Source organism: Vipera berus (assembly GCF_964194415.1).
Source record: "Vipera berus genome assembly, chromosome: 3".
NCBI classification, from domain to species: Eukaryota; Metazoa; Chordata; class Lepidosauria; order Squamata; family Viperidae; genus Vipera; species Vipera berus.
The window spans coordinates 69,953,182-69,974,952 of NC_138204.1; the positions used below are offsets into that span (position 1 = coordinate 69,953,182).

General features: G+C 41.5%; 1 protein-coding gene across 1 annotated transcript in view; it reads left to right on the plus strand.

The window, feature by feature from the left end:
• CACHD1 (cache domain containing 1) overlaps positions 1-21,771 on the plus strand; it is a 154,217-nt gene that overhangs the window by 116,211 nt on the left and 16,235 nt on the right. Inside the window, exons 14-20 of the mRNA XM_081324948.1 lie at positions 6,594-6,736; positions 7,538-7,719; positions 8,914-9,024; positions 16,036-16,158; positions 18,743-18,842; positions 19,946-20,062; positions 21,547-21,707. Of these exons, the coding sequence (XP_081181074.1) occupies positions 6,594-6,736; positions 7,538-7,719; positions 8,914-9,024; positions 16,036-16,158; positions 18,743-18,842; positions 19,946-20,062; positions 21,547-21,707 (937 nt within the window). The remainder of the gene's footprint in view (positions 1-6,593; positions 6,737-7,537; positions 7,720-8,913; positions 9,025-16,035; positions 16,159-18,742; positions 18,843-19,945; positions 20,063-21,546; positions 21,708-21,771) is intronic.

Below are 21,771 nucleotides of genomic sequence, written 5' to 3' on the forward strand. Positions count from 1 at the left end.
GACAGCTGCATAACTTACCTTCCAGAAAACAGAATGTGTTAAGTATGAGTCGTGTTGTTACACTATTTCAAAGCTGAGCTTGATTCTCCTGGCTGTCAAATAAATCATTAGCAATAACATGAAAACATTGAAGTCCATGCCAGTCATGGTGTATCCTAGTAATTTTGGAATTATGTAGATTTTATTCCTAGCTATAAATATTTAATACTGTCAATCTTTGTAAAAGGAAGCTAGAACTCTGGAGAGAATGGACTTTGAAATATTTTTAATTGGCAAGTTCAGAGATATTAAAACTGTTTAAAACTTTTGAATTCAGTGAAGCATTGTCTTTTTTTAAAAAAAGAAATCAGAATAAATTTATATAGTAAAACCAGGCACATTCGCTTTGGAAGTTTGCTCCAGGTCATGCTGAAGTAGGAAATTTAAAGTTAGAGAAATAATAAGTTGTTTTTGAAACAAAAAAGACTTTTCTTCATACAGTTTCACATTTTTCCTACCTTTTAATTCCTCAGTAGTTATTATCAATCTCCTGTTACCCCTTTAAATGTGCATAGTTAAAATGCTTATTTGGAAACTATTTACAAAAAATGGGTTATTATTGTATAGTAATTATTATTGCTATCCACTTAAAGGCTGAGGAAAATTAATAAACAATATAAAGGTGAGGAAAAAGATTTCCAGCTTATTTTTTCCATTCAACATGTTATATTAAATAGTGTGTACACCAATACTTTCCTATTTAGTAACTTCCAGATGTTGACTGGGAATTATGAGAGCAGAATCTGGATATTACTAGATTGGGGAAAGTCAATGCATACATTGAAAAATCCTAGTGCCTCCAGATTACTGTTTCTGTTGCTCCTAGTTGATCAGCACTGACTTTTCTCTGCATTGGTGGTCAATCAGAGACCGTGAGAACTTGAGAGCATTTTCAGTACACCAAAAATAACATTGTACATCTTAGATTCAGGCTTACCGTATATACTTGAGTATAAGCCGAATTTTTCAGCCCACTTTTTGGGCTGAAAAACTCCACTTCGGCTTATACTCCAGTCAACAAAAAAAACGAACTGTCCCTTCGTTCGGAACAGGCTGCTGAGAGAAGCTACCTCGCCTGCTGCGCCCCCAACAACCGCCGCTGCCGCTTCCCCCCCCCCATCGCTCGCCCGCTGCCCCCGAAAATGCCGCTGCCGCTTTCCCCCCCATCGCTCGCCCGCTGCCCCCGAAAATGCCGCTGCCGCTTTCCCCCCCCATCGCTCGCCCGCTGCCCCCGAAAATGCCGCTGCCGCTTTCCCCCCCCATCGCTCGCCCGCTGCCCCCGAAAATGCCGCTGCTGCTTTCCCCCCCCATCGCTCGCCCGCTGCCCCCAAAAATGACGCCGCTGCCGCTTTCCCCCCCATCGCTCACCCGCTGCCCCCGAAAATGCCGCTGCCGCTTTCCCCCCCCCATCGCTCGCCCGCTGCCCCCGAAAATGCCGCTGCCGCTTTCCCCCCCATCGCTCACCCGTGCCGCCCCGAAAATGCCGCCGCTGCCGCTTTCCCCCCCATCGCTCACCCGTGCTGCCCCGAAAATGCCGCTGCCGCTTTCCCCCCCCCATCGCTCGCCCGCTGCCCCCGAAAATGCCGCTGCTGCTTTCCCCCCCCCATCGCTCGCCCGCTGCCCCCCAAAATGACGCCGCTGCCGCTTTCCCCCCCATCGCTCACCCGCTGCCCCCGAAAATGCCGCTGCCGCTTTCCCCCCCCCCATCGCTCGCCCGCTGCCCCCGAAAATGCCGCTGCCGCTTTCCCCCCCATCGCTCACCCGTGCCGCCCCGAAAATGCCGCCGCTGCCGCTTTCCCCCCCATCGCTCACCCGTGCCGCCCCGAAAATGCCGCTGCCGCTTTCCCCCCCCATCGCTCACCCGCTGCCCCCGAAAATGCCGCCGCTGCCGCTTTCCCCCCCCATCGCTCACCCGTGCCGCCCCGAAAATGCCGCTGCTGCTTTCCCCCCCATCGCTCGCCCGCTGCCCCTGAAAATGCCGCCGCTGCCGCTTTCCCCCCCATCGCTCACCCGTGCCGCCCCGAAAATGCCGCTGCCGCTTTCCCCCCCCATCGCTCACCCGCTGCCCCCGAAAATGCCGCCGCTGCCGCTTTCCCCCCCCATCGCTCACCCGTGCCGCCCCGAAAATGCCGCTGCCGCTTTCCCCCCCCATCGCTCACCTGCTGCCCCCGAAAATGCCGCCGCTGCCGCTTTCCCCCCCATCGCTCACCCGTGCCGCCCCGAAAATGCCGCTGCCGCTTTCCCCCCCATCGCTCACCCGCTGCCCCCGAAAATGCCGCCACTGCCGCTTTCCCCCCCATCGCTCACCCGTGCCGCCCCGAAAATGCCGCTGCCGCTTTCCCCCCCCATCGCTCACCTGCTGCCCCGAAAATGCCGCTGCCGCTTCCCCCCCATCGCTCACCCGCTGCCCCCGAAAATGCCGCTGCCGCTTTCCCCCCCATCGCTCACCCGTGCCGCCCCGAAAATGCCGCTGCCGCTTTCCCCCCCCATCGCTCACCCGCTGCCCCCGAAAATGCTGCTGCCGCTTCCCCCCCATCGCTCACCCGCTGCCCCCGAAAATGCCGCCGCTGCCGCTTTCCCCCCCATCGCTCACCCGTGCCGCCCTGAAAATGCCGCTGCCGCTTTCCCCCCCATCGCTCACCCGTGCCCCCGAAAATGCCGCCGCTGCCGCTTTCCCCCCCATCGCTCACCCGTGCCGCCCCGAAAATGCCGCTGCCGCTTTCCCCCCCATCGCTCACCCGCTGCCCCCGAAAATGCCGCTGCCGCTTTCCCCCCCATCGCTCACCCGCTGCCCCCGAAAATGCCGCCGCTGCCGCTTTCCCCCCCATCGCTCACCCGTGCCGCCCCGAAAATGCCGCTGCCGCTCGCTCGCTGCCTCGCCCAGGGACCAGCACCAGCCAGCCAGCCCGCCGGCGAGAAGCCCGGCCCGGAGGTGAGGGGAGGGAGCGGAGTCGCCGGGGACGCAGCCCGGGGCCCACGTGGAAACAACACAACGCTTGACACACACACACACACACACACATACACACACACACACGCACGAGGGAAACAAGCTTGACTGAGGAGGGAAACAAGCCCCCCCCACACACACACACGCAAGCACGAGGAGGGAAACAAGCTTGACTGAGGGAAACAAGCCCCTCCCCCACACACACACACGCACGCACGAGGAGGGAAACAAGCTTGACTGAGGAGGGAAACAATGCTTGACTGCCCCCTCCCCCCCACACACACACACCCACGAGGAGGGAAACAACGCTTGATTGCCGCCTCCCTAGCAGACCTCCCCATTCCTGTTAGAAATGGAGCCCAGTACTTCTAGTACTCCTGCACCAAAACAAAGACGCAGGTCATACGAAGCTGCTTTCAAACTAAAGGTTGTGTCAAGAGCAGAAAAAAGCAATAACAGTATTGCAAGTAGGGAATTTGGTGTTGATGAAAAACAAGTGAGGGAGTGGCGGAAAATGAAAGCTGAGTTGGAAAAGATTCCAAAGGCAAAAAAAGCTCGACGTGGTTTAACAACTCCATATGTGGCTCTAGAGACTGAATTGCATAAATGGGTTATGGAGTGTCGTCAAAATGGTTACTGCGTAACACGCATGGGAATTCGCTTACGTGCCCTTCAAATGGCTAAAGATGACAAATTAAAAGTACCAGGCATTGAAAATTTTGTTGCGTCAGCAGGATGGTGTACTGGCTTCATGAATAGGTATGGCCTATGTTTGCGGCAAAGAACAAAGATTTCACAGAAGTTGCCAAAAGACCTTGATGAAAAAGTGATGTCATTCCATTCATTCATCATAAAACAAAGAAAGATCCATAACTATGACCTGGGAGATATTGGGAATATGGATGAAACACCTATGACCTTTGATCTTCCAAGCAACAGAACCGTGGCAAGTTTGGGAGACAAAACTGTTTTACTCAGAACCACAGGTAATGAGAAAAACCATTTTACAGTTGTTCTGTCATGTTTGGCTAATGGAACTAAGCTGCGGCCTGTCATTATTTTTAAAAGAAAGACCTTGCCTAAAAAGGTCAAATTCCCACCACGAATTACAGTGCGCCCACATGTTAAAGGCTGGATGGATGAAGATGGAACAAAAAAGTGGCTGGAAGAAGTTTGGAATGGACGACCAGGAGCAGCCTTAAAGAAAAAACCATCATTGCTAGTTTGGGATATGTTCAGAGCCCACACATCTGATGACATAAAAACATTGGCAAAGTCTTCTCAAGTTACTTTAGCCGTTATTCCAGGTGGGCTTACATCTGTATTACAGCCCTTAGATGTGTGTTTAAATAAACCTTTCAAAGACCGTGTGCGAAAGATGTGGTGCGAATGGATGTCATCTGGTCAAGCCCGACTAACAAAAGGTGGAAATATGATGAAGCCTGACATAGAACTGATAGCAAAGTGGGTTCGTGATGCATGGGAAGAGATTCCAGAGGACATGGTGAAGCACGCCTTCAGGAAATGTGGCATAAGTAATGCTATGGATGGCAGTGAAGACACTTCTTTGTATGAGGAGGACAACTGTGATAGTGATGACAGCGAACTCTGTGACAATGTATATGATGATAACCTCACACCAGCTACAGCTGAAGCTCTGTTTGCAGATACAGATGAGGAGGAGGAATCCAGTTTTGAAGGATTTTGATGCTTGTGTTTTAGCTTGGTTGCTTATTGAGTTAAGGTTTTTGTACATTTAAAGTTATTGTTAATACTTTAATGTTATATATTGTTTTTGTTGAATATACTGATAATATATTGTTTTTGTTGAATATACTGATAATATATTGTTTTTGTTGAATATACTGATAATATATTGTTTTTGTTGACCCTCTTTTCCACATGCCTCAATTAAAGCAATTTTATTGTTATCTACCTGTATTTTTATTTTTGAAATTTACCGTGAGCTGCTGCATTTCCCAGCCTCGGCTTATACTCGAGTCACCAACTTTTTCCAGTTTTTTGGGGTAAAATTAGGGGTCTCGGCTTATAATCGAGTCGGCTTATACTCAAGTATATACGGTATTTTATTCCTCACCATCCGGTTTGCTTTTGACAACTGTTTTTCCATGACTAGATACTTTGTAATTATTTACTATTAGGTGGATTGATTGTAGAAGGGACTTAAAATAACCTGATCTTCGTGTATGTATTTTAATATCACCTCAGCAAATGGTAGCATCTGGTTGAATGTTCCTTTGAACACACTTTCATTGTGTAGGCCAGTGGTTAGAATGCAGGCTACTTCTGCTGACTCCCAGCTGCCAGCAGTTTGGCAGTTCGAGTCTCACTGGCTCGGTTGACTCAGCCTTCCATTCTTCTGAGCTCAGTAAAATGAGGACCCAGATTGTTGAGGTCAATACGCTGATTCTGTAAACCGCTTAGAGAGGGCTGTAAAGCACTGTGAAGCGGTATATAAATCAAAGTGCTAATGCTATTCCTATTGTGTGCTAAGCATGGTGAATCATTATTTGAGTGGAATACCCCATGGGAATTCCAAGACTTGAGACTAGCCAAGGAAATCAAAGCTAATATTCCAGAAGAAGTCAAAGGCAAACTAGTTTCACCCTTTCACCAGGAAAATTGAATGGACATGCTCACTAAGTCAGCAGGAGTTGAGATTGAATTGAAGGGACTTCACATTATTAAAGCCTAGGTAGCTGTCTACCATTTCCACTCATCCACCCCAACTACTCCATTGTCCTATAATATCCTGAAGTATGTGATAGGTGTTTCTTCTGTTTCAATCTTCTTGTTGTATAGAAATGGTAGGGAATTAAGATGAATGTTAAGTAGTACAGTTTCATTACAACAGTACACCCTGGTGGTGAGAAGCACAATAGTACTTCATTTGAGATGTTTTTTGGTTTTTTTAATTACACATGCTCAGACAGTACAATTCAGCTGGGGCAGGGGTCCAACTAGGTCAGGGGTCGGCAACCTTAAACACTCAAAGAGCCACTTGGACCCGTTTCCCAGAGGGAAAAAACCATTGGGAGCTGCAAAACTTGTGCATGTGCGAGGGGGGCAGCTTGATTGAAGAGTGTAATTAAAAAGAAATAGAGGCTGCTGTGCATGAGTTCTCCCTCCCTCCCTCTGTCTCCCTCTCCCTCTCTCTGATCTTCTGCTCACCTGGCAAGCTGGTTTCACACTGTTGTCCGACAAGCTGACACACATTCTTATTGGGCTGGCTCTCCTGCCCTTGAGAGTTGCTGCTTCCTGTGGAGACGCAACAAAGGCAGGAGCCCCGCCCAATAAGCTTGTCAGCTTCTCGGAGAACAGTGTGAGACCACACTCTTTTTTACACACACACACACACGCACACACACATACACACACACAGAGAGAGAGGGGGGAAGCACAAGTGCCGCCCCCTCTGCAAATGGCAGAGGATGACTGGGAGCCGCATGAGAAGGCTGAAAGAGCCGCATGCGGCTCCAGAGCTGTGAGTTGCCGACCTGTTGAACTAGGTAATGGATTTTCTACAGGTGGGTTCTAGGGAATATTTTCTGACTTAAACCATTTATCTGTGCTGCCTTTCCAGAAAGCCCTACAGTGATGTTGTCTGCAGGTGGTTTTTCGTCTCCATATGAACATCTAAGTCAGCCCGAGACCAAGAGGATGGTGGAACATTATACAGCATATCTGAGTGACAACACCCGCCTCATTGCCAACCCTGGGCTGAAAGTATGATTTTTGTGCCCATTTTACCTTTCATACTTTTACGATGCTTCTGTCCTTGGGGATGTTGTGCTAATTGTTGAAACTCTTTGATGTGAGATTTGAAAGGAGCAACTGGGTTTTGAAAACCTCTGATGAATATTTGGCTAGGTTTGGGGTTTTGTTTGATCGGATAGCTGATTTTTATGGTTCTTTGGGTTATACCATTTTTAATTCTTTGTTCTGGTTTTTTTTAAATTATTTTTTTTATCAGGTAAATTTCGTTCTTGGCAACAAAAAAATGTAGTACATTTAAAGTTGGACTATTTCTTTTCTTTGAAGTAGAATGAACAATATTCACTAAGACAGTTTCTAAGCCAACTGAATCCCAAAATGGATTCCCAAAGTACTGATTTAAGATCATGGTTCCAAATTACTTACCTAAGAAAAACAGGCAGCAGTTTTTGATAGCAAAAAAAAAAAGTTTTGTTAGATAGCAGTGTGAACAATTTGAAAATCTGGTCAATGTTACAAACATGGGAAAAAATCAAATGCTCTTCATTTCTGAAAGTGTAGAAAATTAAAATGACAACAAGGATTTAGATCCAAAGTAAAACATAAAATATTATGAATACTGCCAAAGAATTTCATTAGTGTTAGGATTTACTAAAAAAAATAATTATTAGATCCATCTGTGGAGAGAAGATTTTAAAGTAGTAATTGGGTTTAGATTATCTCCGATGAATCAGTAAGAAACTCTGCAAGCAGCTTATTATCTTTTCAGTCAAGTTTTAAAGAAACCCTGCTAGGTCTGTCTTTGTTTTGCAGTTCTCTGTCAGAAATGAAGTAATGGCTACCAGTCACGTCACAGATGAATGGATGACACAAATGGAAATGAGTAGCTTGAACAGTTACATTGTCCGCCGTTACATAGCAACGCCCAATGGGGTGCTCAGAATTTATCCTGGTTCCCTCATGGACAAAGCATTTGATTCCACTAGGAGACAATGGTGAGTTTTAGGATTCCATTATGAAAGGTTTTAAGGAAACCATTCAGACTAATAATATTGAATGAGAGTGAATATTCCATGATGGATTTATAGGAAAAATAAATCCCTGGCGGATGAAATATCTTCATGTGTAATAGTATAGTTTGTGTTAATGTATTAAATTTTGGTTAGCTGCTTGCTTTTTAACAGGCAAATTCTCTTTCTTTGCCCTTTGGCGGATCAGCAAATAAATTCGGATACTAAAATCTGCTATTTACAAAATGCATCAGAACTTATCTTCCGGGGTTCTCTATGAATTTCAGATCCTCATGGCATTGTTGTTTCTCACACTATTTTGAGGAGCTGCTCTCCTGTAGTGTAGGTTTCCTATGCTGTAATCCCATTTTAAGTTGTCTATTAATTATGCACAAGCTTGGCTTAAGAAAATGTTTTGTATACATTGTAAATGAGATAATAACCATGAGGAAACTCCTAAATGTATCCCATTCCACATGCTCTGTGAGAACTAAGCCATTTTGCTAATCAAAGGAGAAGCCAGTGAATTTAACCAAATGCAGAATGCCTGTCCCTAGCTTCTCATGCTGTCAGTCCTTTCTGCCAATCCTGTCAATCCATCTCTGCCTTGTTTTTATCCTCTGGAGTAGCAAAGTATTGGAGAATTGAAATAACCATTTCTTTACCACTTTTTCCTTTAGAGTTCAGATATTTCTATATACTTAATTATAAGAAGCTAGCTACAAACACTCTGTTTAAATTAGAAAAATTGAGAAGGTAGAAGTAGAAGGGTTGCCCCAACACCAGCAAGAAATTGACATCTTTGATACTTCCAGAGATGATTCTTGAAATAGGAAAAATGAAGTTCATATTTTCAGTACAATTGCTCATTAGGACATTCAGTTCTCTTGAAATGAGCCTCGCTAATTTGTGTCTGTCATCTTTTAATAATTATAGATTCATCATCATAATATTACTGTATTGACACATTTTTAATCCTAAAAATACTTGGCCTTTAAAAAACATGGAATATGGAATACAGATTTGATAGATGACTTCAACTAATTTTAAACTGCCTGCGTTTCTATGGTTTTATGCATTTTCCCATATTTCAGAATTCGAGCTCGCATATTACAAGGTTCATTTTGTCATGTGAAATTATTCGGTTACATCAAAAGTGATCATTTTGTTTTCTGATAGGTACCTCCATGCAGTGGCCAATCCAGGATTAATTACTTTCACTGGGCCATATTTAGATGTTGGAGGAGCGGGCTACGTAGTTACCATCAGTCATACTGTCCATTCCTCAAGGTAATGTTTGTATTTAGCAGTGATGACCATATCTTGATCTCCAAATAAATTAGCCCACTAATTTATGGAAAAATAAACTAGATCAGCGTTTCACCCCATCTTTGGTGGGGCAGCAGAAAGATTGGGAGTGTTGAATTGATGAACTACAAAATAGTCTCTTTCAGATTGCCCATTGACCAGAAGGCAAAGTAGTGATATTGGTCCAGTTGCCTCCTCTTTCTCGCTGATCTTAAATAATGTTCTTTATCACCTCAGCTGATCTGTAGCATTTTTCTCCTGGCCATGCAAGTGTACTGCCAAAGAAAGCCTTCATTTTTATTTTGTAAGAATGCCTCTAGAATAGGTGCAGATTCTTTAATATTCTTGAAATAAAGACAATGCTTAGGTCTCCGCTTTATTTTGTATTATACTAGCTGCTCATTTGTTCATTTTTATTTTTCTTGATGAAAGCATGAGCCTGGTAAGTGCCAAAAGAGGTGGCTGTGGTGTATTTTAGTACCATGAGCACCAGACTGGAATCGAAACGTTAAGTAAACTGACAAGAAAATACAGAGTTGTACTTTATGTTAAATAAACATGTTTCCCAAATGGACTGGACTGGCCAGGATTCCTGGGAATTATAGTGCTACAACTTCTGGCGTGAGCTAGGTACTAGAGGGATGGCTGGCGTATGATATCTTCAGAAAATACAGCATGCATATCTTTCAAACTACATCAGTAGTCTCTGATCTTGATAGCTAAGAGCAGTTCAGAATTTCTGGACGCTAGATTGGCTGGTTGTTTCTGTGTGCCACCCTTAACTTCTTTTGGATAACTAAATTTAGCAGCATTTTTAACTACAGTTGGCTCTTGTGGAAGGCATGGAACTTTGTGATTCCTGGTGAGGGGGAATCTGGAATGTTTAAGCAAATTTCAGGTTAGAGAGAAGAAGCTTTTGTCTGCATGTGGGGGGAGGGGGGGAAAGTCTGCATCTGGGCTTTGCATGCAAAAGGGAGCAAGTCTCCTGCAATTCCATGCCAAAATAAGATCCTTGAACCAGAGGACTTCAAAGGGAGGGTTGAACTTGCCCTTAATGGCTTCTTGTGAAAATGTGATCTATCTGCAAACTATATTGGAGAGAGGTCTTCAGCGCTGTACATGTATATCCTTTCACCAAAATTGTTTTAGGTACTATAATAGTAGCAGATGACTGAAAGAGGATTCTTTTTCCCTTCTGCACATTGTTGTAAATACATGCAAGTACAGGCTTTCGAAGACAGTTTTTTATGGCCCTTTCATGTGTCAGTTGCTAAGGCAACGATATGCAATCTTGAACTATGGAGTAAAATATGGGTATCAGCAGACCTCCACGTCTGGGCAAGATATTATCATTTATTCACAGCTGCTGTTCCTACTTCTGCATCTTTTAAGCCTCGATATACAGAACACATACCCAGTATCTTTTATAAGGACCTGAGCCTCCAGGTTCAATTGTCGGGCTTGTATGTATGGCTAAGGCTTGTTTAGATTGTCATGATGTGCTGAATTTAGTAGCTGGGTGGTAGGGAGTCTTACTCATGATAATACAAGAATGTTAAGTGGGAATAATCAATCACATCCAGTTGGGTGGCGAGATGTAAGGGTTTGTGTGGGAATGACCTTGGGAGTCGGGAAAGAGCTGAAGCCAGGGGAACCATTGGATAAGCAGCAGCTTAGGCCGCAGCAGTAATGTGGGCATTACCATCGTTTCAAAAAGTATCCTCCCTTGTTTCTTGCACTGTAACAGCTATAGGGCAGAAATGTGTTTTCAGATGTACAGAATTCTGCTAATGTGATTTTACAATAAAGTTAGTTCATCTGGGCATGCTTCTTTTTTTTTTAATCCCATTTATATCCTGCCCTTCTCCGAAGACTCAGGGTGGCTTACAATCTAAAGCACAAACCAATGTGCTTAGCAATAGCCTTCATTCTATGTATATGCCTGCTTATTAGGGCTTTCGGGCCCCCCCCCAATAAGTCAGCTTATTGCCCCCAACAATCTGGGTCCTCATTTTACCTACCTCGGAAGGATGGAAGGCTGAGTCAACCTTGAGCCTGGTGGGACTCGAGCCTGCACTAACTGCAGGCAGCTGGTGTTACTTAAGGAGGCATTAGCCCACTGCTCCACCAAGGCTGTTGGCTGTTCTTGTCTGGATTACCTTGCAAAGCCAACATAAGTTGGAAAACACCTGGTTTGTTAGGTAGAATTGAAACTGGATGAATCCTACGAGCCTTCCACACACGGCATTTATGACAATTACCATTGATATTGTACCACTGAATTCCTGTGATACCTCTCTGGGGCGTCTCCTTTTGATAATGCTAGCAGTGCTGGAGATTCATGGGGTTTGGAGGTGGCTCTCATACAAAAGGTCTCACCACTCCTGCCATCATGTGAATTCTGTAGCTTGTCTGGGCAATTTTATATGAGGCCACATCTTAGTCTTCTGATTAATTTGTGCTCAATTTCACGGTATGAAAAAAAACATGGTTTGAATTCCTAGCACTGCCACAGATTTCACTTGAAATTTATACGCAGGAAGAATGACATTTAGTGAGCAAGCAGCTTGTTCTGTGCAACTGCCACTCAGATTTCTTGCCAAGCAGTCAAGACAAATGCATACTGAATGCACTGAAAATGGAGGCTAGCAATTTAATTTTTATCCCTTCTGTTACGGAATGTTTGTTACTTAGGGACCGCCATAGCTCAGGGGATAGGGAATTGATAGATGATGGGTTGTTGTTGTTGTTGTTTTTGCATTATCCTTTTAGCTGTTGGAGGGAACATTGTTTGGCTCAAAGTATCCCATGCCATCCTGAAATTGGTGGCTTCGAAATGCTTAGAAGGGTTTGGGGAGTGAAAACGATGCCATGTAAAAATGGCCTTAGGAAAATGTTTCTCCCACTGCAGGGAATTTATTCACTTACCCGACATATTTCTATGCCACTGTAATTAAACAATTTGGTGGCTTACATAGGGAAAAATGCAGTGTAAACCTACCTAAATTATAAACAACAAAATACAGCGAATACAACAAAATGCAGAACTTTACAGAGAACAAAACAGGGAACTTAAAGTAAAAGCGTGTATAGGGTAGTCTTTACTTCTCAAGTCTTTGGTTATTGTACTGTCATTCTCTGCCTGGGCTCCGATTTGATATAATATGCCATAGACTTATGGGGCGAAAGGGGAGAGGGAAGGAAGAGAGGCTGAGGATGCACAACCAAGTAAAATTGTGTATGACACATGCATTCCAAGTTGAGAAACAGGCTGACTAGGAATTAGTGGTTGCTATCAATGATTGAGAGTTACATTTTATCAAAAGTCCTAAGCTGTTGTGGTCTATAGCTTATTTCATTAGATGCACCACAAGAGATTATTATCCCTTGGATAAAATGTGGTACGGGCAATCCTCAACTTACAACAGTTCATTTAGTGACTGTTCGAAGTTACAACAGCACTGAAAAAGTGACTTATAATCATTTTTCACACTTAATGATTGTTGCAGCGTCCCCATGGTCACAGTGATGAAAAATTGGATGCTTGGCAATTGGTTCATATTTATGACCATTGCAGTTTCCTGGGGTCATGTGATCCCCTTTTGTGACCTACTAACAATCAAAGTCAATGGAAAAACTAGATTTACTTAACAGAAGTGTTACTAATTTAACAACTGCAGTGATTCATTTAACAACTGTGGCAAGAAAGTTTATAAAATGGGGCCAAATTAAGAAATGTTTCACTTAACAACAGAAATTTTGGGCTCAATTGTGGTCGTAAGTCAAGGACAACTTGTAGTCTGAAAAGGGGCATCTCCTGATTTTTGGCTACAGGATGTGTGTGCGTGTGTGTGGGGGTGTATCTTGTGATCCTTGTTATTTATTTCATATTTCGGCTATGTTTTACAGGTATATAAAGACTGTAAAGCTTTTTGCTTGGGTAGCTATTTCCCATTGACTTAGAAACACTTCTGTCCATACTGCAGTTTTATTTCCTTTAAGTTTCTATTATAACTTGAGAGAGAATCCTGGATGCATAATATTGCACTAGATTTGTGTTACAGCATTGTGGCGTAGCATACAAAAACTAGATCTTTTTGCCAGAAAAGGACTTTTCTTTTGCATTCCCGCATGGATCCTTAATCTCTACTGCAAAGGGGGGAAAAAATAGTTTGACAAGGCAATCCTGATAACAATTATCTTTTCAGAAAAGAGACTTTTCTCCACCAGCTGAATTTTATCCCCTAAAGGAACATTTGAATATAAGCTGATTTCAGGTCTAAACCCTAAATTCCTAACCAATTTGATGGGCAATTAGATGCCCATATTCATTTCTAAACCAGAGCTTTTGACCTTTCAGCTACTTGGAATTTTTAGTATCTTTGCAGGGAATTCATATTCCCTTTCCCATGATGGGAGGAAGTGAAGAGCTGTGAAGAATTTTAATAGGCAGAAGGTCTGAAGGCCATGCAGTTCCCCACAAGCTGAAAAGAATCTGATTCTTTAAACAGCATCTACCCACGTAAGGTGTCTATATTTCTGTAGCTGCTGGAACGCTGTGAGGGACCTGGAGGCTGTCATGAGCCCTGGGATTTTATCTATTGCTTTGTTTTTTGTTTACATTTCAGCTCTTTTCTCTTTTTGAAGTTTATCTGCCATCGCTCTATTTTAATGAAGACCAGTACCAATTTCAGGAAAGCTAAAGTCAGTCACCTTTACAACTTTGACAAAGCAGTTGTGTTGTATTTTTATATGGTTTAGAAAAACATCAGGTTTCGAATTAAAAGTGCTACAAACAGAACTCAGTTTTGCTTCTCATGTATAAAGTTATTTGTACAAGAGAAAAATGGATGCTGAAAACAAGGTTTTCTGAAATGAGAATTCTGTGCATTGCCAGAGAATACTAAATAAATTGTAGTACAGATTTTTTTAAAGTGCCACAAAATGCTTTTTCTGTTAGATTTTGATAATCCAGTAAATACAAATGTTTGCTTTGTCCTTATCCTTTTTTAGTGGGGCTTTTCATTAAATTAAATGTACTTTGTTTTTTTCCTGCATACCTTTTCATTTAGCTGTAGAAAGCGTTCTGGAAAATGCATGCTTGTACAGTTTGTTGATAGGGACGCGGTGGCTCAGTGGGTTAGGACGCTGAGCTTGTCGATCAGAAGATCGGCAGTTTGGCGGGTCGAATCCCGAGTGCCGTGTAGCAGAGAGAGCGCCTGTTACTCGTCCCAGCTTCTGCCAACCTAGCAGTTCGAAAGCACGTAAAAATGCAAGCAGAAAAATAGGGACCACTATGGTGAGAAGGTAACAGCGTTCCGTACGCCTTTGGCGTTTAGTCATGCCGGCCACATGACCACGGAGGCGCTGGCTCTTCGGCTTTGAAACGGAGATGAGCACCGGCCCCTAGAGTTGGAAACAACTAGCACGCATGTGCGGGGGAACCTTTACCTTTACCTTTACAGTTTATTGAGAATTCCTAAAATTATATCTCCACTTTCCTTGTTTTATCTTATCCTGTCTTCCTTTTATTCACATTAAGTAATGTGTCAATTGAGCATTTCCTGCTAATAATTTGGCCAGGATTTTGATTTAAATTAAGAAATGTAGTGCACAACAGTGTGATACCCAAGTTAAAAAAAATAAAATAATATTCTGCTCAACATGCTGATATATTGTTAAATGTATAAGACTAAAGAGATGAGAGGTATAAAATTCTAATTTGCATTAGGTCACACCTCACTAATCATAAAATCTTGATTCACTTGAGAAAAATTTGGCCAAATGAAACTTTAATTCAGTTTTAAAGAAAATTAGTGACATATCTCATGACTTCTCATGTAAGTAATATTTTATGGCATGATTAGAAGGAAAGAAATAAAGGTGAAGAAAACTTGCCAAATAGTATTTTATCTCAGTTGATTAATTTACTATTTTCCATCTTGACTCATCAGTTGAATTTTATAATATTGCCTACTGGAAAAAAAATGCATACATACATCCCACTAAACTATTTACAGTATTTGATTTTGGCTTAGCATAATGTGGTTGGTAAACTACTGCAATATGTTAAACTTACAGTCTAGCAGGTTGGTTAATTGAAAATACATTTAAACAGATTGGTAGCTTAGTTTGTCATATGAAATTAGCCACTGCATACCAACATGTTGCGACTGCAGCCAAATTGATGAATTTTCCGCTTCAAATGTTGGCGCCATCCCTGGAGGTCTTTTATGGATTACTTAAAAGCTTTCCATTTGCTTACTGCTGATATAAGCATGCTATCGATTGTAGGATTCTGTATGGTTTCAGATTTAATTTGGAAGATGTGTTTCAGAATATAATACATAGGAGAGCAATTACAGCACCAGACTACAGCTCTTTAAAGCACCTGCATCTTTTTCTGGGATCATGCAATTGTAGAGAATGCCTCCCTGCAGGAGCCTCATCATTCTGGGGGAGGGGGATAACTTACAGAGACTTTTAAGAAACAATCCAGAAGCTGATTGTTCCTCTGCAATGTATTCTGAAGTGCCTCTTGTACGGAAAATCCAGAGCATTGCAGGGCAACACTCGCGTCTGTTGTACCTGCCTCCTCTTTTTTTTTTTTTTGTTTACTATATTGCTTTTTGCAATTGCTTTTCCCTCTTGCTCTTGATTTTTCTCTGATTTTATTTTATAGTTTTGGTATTGCCACCTTGAATGGTAGACAGTAGCATGAATGCATACAGACACATGCATGCGCATATAATCAGGAGCCAGACAAAGCTGTTTCTGTTAAGTTTCTGTTTGTTTTCTTTTGTTCTCTGCAGGAGAATCTGCTGAGATGAATTAAGTTATGAATGCGTGTTCCTATTGTTTGTGAAAGTCCAAGGTTAAAAGGCTATATATAATTCAGAGTCCTTACTCCTTTAAATTCCCCTTTCTAAGCAATATTTTGGCTATTTCCTTAATTCTATGTCTCTCAAGAGGTCCTCTTGTGCTTGTTTGTAGCTCACAGATGTCTTCTGGCCATTCCGTCGCGGTGATGGGCATTGATTTTACTCTGCGATATTTCTACAAAGTACTAATGGACCTTTTACCAGTTTGTAACCAAGATGGAGGCAATAAAATAAGGTAAAATGTTGTGCAATACCTTTGCTTTAATTTTATACTGTCTGTGTGTGTGTGTGTGTGTGTGTGTGTGTGTGTGTGTGTGTGTGTGTATTCTTTCCATTTACTACGCTACAATTTGATGCCATTAAGCCTGACAGAAATTCTGGACGTTAGAAGAAAAATTAAAATAGTCAAAATCTTAATTCTGAAAGAAAGTCTTTTAATCTGTATCAAGAAGACAAATAGCTTGCAGTTCAATTCAGAAATCAACTAGTTCACAGTGATATTTGCTTTTTCTAATCAAGAGATCGTTTGATTTCTGAAATATTTAAGGGTATATTTGATAGGTATATAAAACTGGAAGACAAAAATGAATATTGCACGAGGATGAAAACACGTGGAAACACCTTAAGTATTGAAGAATTACATACGTAAATGAACAAAAGCAGATGTTGAGATGACCTATATTCAGATCTGAAGAAGCGCTTAGTGCTTGGACCAAGTGCTTGGACCAAGAGATGGGATCGTTTCCTCCTTCATCAATGCATTAAATGAATTAGCATTAATCACTTCCAGAGGTCCCTCAGGCCCAGCCTATTGTCCATACATATATTACCTCCCTGCTTCTTCCCATCTATCATCTGATTCTTAACCTTCAGAATGAGCTGGAGGAAAGGAAGTACATTGAACAATGAGAAGAAATAGTTGCTGAAGACAAGACAAATAGTAAAAAAAAGGAGAGAGAATGCAATTATCTGGCAAGGAAAGCTAGAATGAAAGACCATGTAGCACTATATATCTCGGGCTCCAGATGCAACCTATACTGTTGGACTTGTATAGATTGACTACTTGTATTGACTACAAGTTATTTGCCATCATGCCGAGCATAGCACTTTGAGATTGTGCTCTTGATCATGGCATGATCTTTTTTTTTTTTTTGCAAAATAAAATTAAAGATTGGAACGGTTTGGGAAGCAAATTATTCTCCTTTCCCCTTTAACCCCCACTAAGTCCTCCAAAACAAACCAGTATTTTCCTGGTAAAATTACGCTTACAATGCAGCTCTACTCAGAAATATTAACCATTTCTTTCCATGCTAAGTGTGTAAGATTGCAAGATTATTGATGAAATTATGGAATATAAAAGGAATACATAGATCTTTTCTATATCTTTTCCAGTTTTATGAGTTATGATCACCATACTGATGGATTAAAAAGAAAAAAAGAAAATTCTGCCCTTCCATCTTTAGTGAAAGATAATGAAAAATTACAAAATTTAGGATAACTCATCCGATGGCTGGCATTTTATTTTTTTGATAAAGTAGAATATTTCAATATGATTTTAGATGTTAGCTATGGAAACTGTTTGGGTCACTTTGGTGATACAATATTCACTAATGACTGGACAAAAAAAAATCGGTTGATGTGATTATTAGACCTCTCAACTACTTTTACCACTACTGAATCTAATTTCCTAAGCTACTTGGGATAAGTGAAACTTGATTGATATGGCTTTGTGGTATCTTTAGTTCTTCTCGGAGGATTAATCTTAGAAACTCCTGCTGGAAAATACTTACACTGCTTGGCACAAAATTTTGTAATTTATATGCGTTTGCCTTAGGGGATATTTTATTTCACCCTTAGTGAAAAGCAACCCCATTCTGAACCTTCTATTGGAATAAAATTTGAACTACTTCAAGTGATGTAATTCCAGTCAAACAAGACCCCAACATACTCCAAGTGTTCCATTATTGGAATGTGAAATAATACTGAATCCAGCAAAAATTAAGTTTAATATAGCCAATGAACATCACAGTCCTCCTCACTCAAATAATATTTCTATATGGCTTTAGAATTGGGAGAACTTTACTCCAAATTGATCTGAATGTAGTGTCTACTTTTTCCATGTTGAAACTGGCCTTGGCTGCAACAACTGTCAAAAATAGAAAGCCAACTATAATTTGGCAGTGCAATGCATTTTAGAAATTGTCTTAAAAAACCCTGAATTTCACTAGAAGTCAGTCTTAGGGCTCTTGTAACACACAAAGCTCTACTGCTGAAATTGGCAGTTGAGAACAAAATAATGTCTTTGTTCCAAATTAGGAACACTTGGAAAAGAGGTTCTAAGCTTCAGAAATTTGGAACTTGCAACCTTTCATGTATTCCTACAATCCCTAATTACTTTTTCTAGGTTATGTTTTTCTATTTTGTTCTTTCTGTGTGTTGCTCTGTTGTTGTGAGTATCCAAGAATTGATTGGAGTTGGGTGGCATCTAAATGGAATATCTAGATCAGAAGTCCCCAACCTTTTGGGGACCAGGGACCGGTTCTGTGGAGAGAGTTTTTTCCGCAGACTGGAAGGGGTGTGGTTTTGTGTGCTGCTTGCATTCCGCAGATGGGGCTTTACTTGTTTGTGTCGACCAGTTGATGGCATGGCACGGCCCTGTACCAGTCCATGGATTGGGGGTTGGGGACCCCTGGTCTAGATAAATAAACACATATGTTTTCCATGCACATGCTTGTTTGGCAAACTATACACCCTGCTACCTAATAATACATGTATTCTGATCTATGGTTTCTTTTCTTTTACTGTTTGCTTTTTGATAGATGCTTTATTATGGAAGACAGAGGATATCTTGTGGCACATCCAACTCTTATTGATCCTAAAGGTCATGCTCCAGTAGAACAACAACATATCACACACAAGGTTTGCCTACACCATGGTGTTTTGATATATAAGTAGTTCTTGAGTTACAACCACACATTCAACAGCTGTTCAAAGTTACAACAGCTCTAAATGAGGAGGACTTAGGACCAAGTCTGCAAAGTTGCAGCTGTTGCAGCATCCCCACAGTTGTGTGATTGTGGTCTAGGTGCTTGGTGCCCAGCTTACAATCATGACAGCAAGCCACGGTTATGTGATCATGAACATTTTTTTAAAAAATATAATTTTATTAAGATTTTAATAAATACAGGTAAAAACTAACAAAATTACCGGTAATATTTAAAGAAAATTAAAGGAAAAAAGGAAAATTGCAGAAAAAAGAAAAACATAAGTAGCAGGTTCTAATTTTCTTTACAGCAGTATAAGTATAAATTTACCTCTTGCTCTATGGTTGCACCATAGCTTTTATTTTTTTTTCTTTAATCTATTTTTCCCCCCTAATCATCGAAGCCATATACTATACATTCATTTTGTTCTGCTTCATGCAAAATGTCTATGAAGGATTTCCAGTCAGCAATACATTCAGTTAATGTCTTTTCTCTGATCAGAACTATCTTTGGCCATCTCGGCAAGTTCCATCATCTTCACCATCCATTCCTCCGTTGCGAGTTCACTGGGAGATCTTCATGATCCCTGCTTGCTTCCCACAAGCAAAGTCAGTGGGGAAGCCAGTTGAAAGTTAGAAGTCGCTCCTGCTCCCACTATTTTTGTCTGCCTGTGCTCCATAGTGCCTGCCCACCGCATATCCTGATCTCCCACAGCATCAGGTGACACTCCAAAGCAGCTTCTCACAGTGTCCCCTGCCCCTCCATGCATACACTGGCCTGCTTGCCTGCAAAAACCCCATGTGGTCCTGGGGTTATGATGGCAACCAGACCTGCCACTATGCTGTTGCTAAGTGATGCAATCGTGTGATGTTGTTCTTTACAACCACACTGCTTAGTGATGGAAATTCCAGTCCCAATTTCCGTTGTAACTCGAGTACTGCTTGTGTATAGATATAACTGCCAGTTTAACGAGAAATAACACTGCTGATATTTGTACAATTGTGACACTATTAACAGTCTTTTACTTTTTATTTGTAGGAACCTCTTGTGGCAAACGATATCCTAAATCATCCAAACTTTGTGAAGAAAAATGTGTGTAACAGTTTCAGTGACAGGACTGTCCAGAGATTTTATAAATTTAATACTAGCCTGACGGTATGTTATATAATATAACTGTCTTTAAACTGCTTATATTTAAATAGAATATTATTTAACTTGTACCAGAGACAGTATAACAAGCGATTTTGCAGCATTGGTCTGATAGTCTGAATGTAGATCATGGGGCACTTTATTTATACATCTTAAATCCATAAGTATTATGGGTGAACCTTTAGGCATTCTGCTTTATTCCAGTCAGCGACCAAAATTTTAAAAACACTACTAGCAAATTACAGTGAATTTGGATTTGCAGTGGTTTTGCAGTTTCATTGCTGAAGCCCAGGTGTTTCTTTGCTACATGGGGCAAAAAAAGAGGTTTTCAGTATAGGTACCTGAACATGTTATCAATCTTCATGCTTTCCATGCACTTTTGGGAACATGGAAATTATACCTGATGATGTCATTCCATACAAAAGCCTACATGACTGGTAATATGGAACTCATATAGAGGGCATTCTGTTGGGAAAGTGCATTACGTTAGCAAGGCATAGAAAACCATAGATTTAATACTGTGGCAAATGCAATATTCTTTAACTATGCAAATCTATAATGGGAACAACATTTAAAATAGTGTGCTCAGGTTTTTTTTAAATTGCATTTCAAAGGTTGTTCCAAAAGTAGAAAAAGTAAAAAAAAAGTGAATTGAAATTACGAGAGGGCTGGTACATTTTCCCTATTAGAAAAGGCACTAAGGATTTGAGAACTTGAAATGAAAAAAAAAGTACTAGTTACTTATGATGATCATATGCAGTCTTCCAAGATCAGAGGAGCCTTGTCCTAATGAACTGTGGCGAGAAAGCAGCAGCAGGAGGGTGCTGTAGGCCTTATGTAAACAACTCAGGAGGTTGGCCACTGCGGAGAACAGGTTGCTGCAAACTTTTTCTGGGATCCAACAGACTGCTTGGATCCATAGCTGAAATGGGTTATGTGACGCTCTGGAATAATCATAGTACTATTATTTGAGTTCATTAATGAACGAGTAGACATTTGTCCTTGCATTTGAAATAAAGTGTATTCCAGCTATTGCCTTTTAATTCTTCCTTCTCTCTAATGATTGGGAAAGCTGGGAGGAACAATATAGTAGATAATTTGCTGTTTCAACATTATTCTTTGAATCGGAAACTTGCTAGCCAGATGGTGATAGGGCCTCGTGATTTTTTTTCTTCTCGGTTTGCAAAAATTGTTTTCAAAAGGTAACAAATGTGAGAGGTAATATTCCATGCTTGCTCACCCATAGCAAACTGACATCCATTAAATTACATCGTTTTTAGTCAGAAAAATTTATTGCCTACAGTTTATGTTCATTTTTATCTGGTTGGGCTAATTTGTATGTTGGAAGTATTGATTGCTGATGAGAGCTCATTTAGTGGGACACTGTAGGCTTACAGTCTAGCAGATAACATTTGTCGTAACAAGAACAATTCACTTCACTGGGAAACATGTTTTCTGCTACATGTCTGATATGTTTTCCTTCCCCCTAGGGTGATCTGACAAATCTTGTGCACGGCAGCCACTGTTCTAAATACAAGCTGACAAGAATACCTGGAACCAATGCCTTTGTTGGAATAGTAAATGAAACCTGTGACTCACTTGCTTTCTGTGCCTGCAGTATGGTAGACAGGCTCTGTCTGAACTGTCACAGGTAAGAGGACATTTGAAATGAGACATGATTGGATTATACTTTGGATTGTGCTTCTTTAAAATGG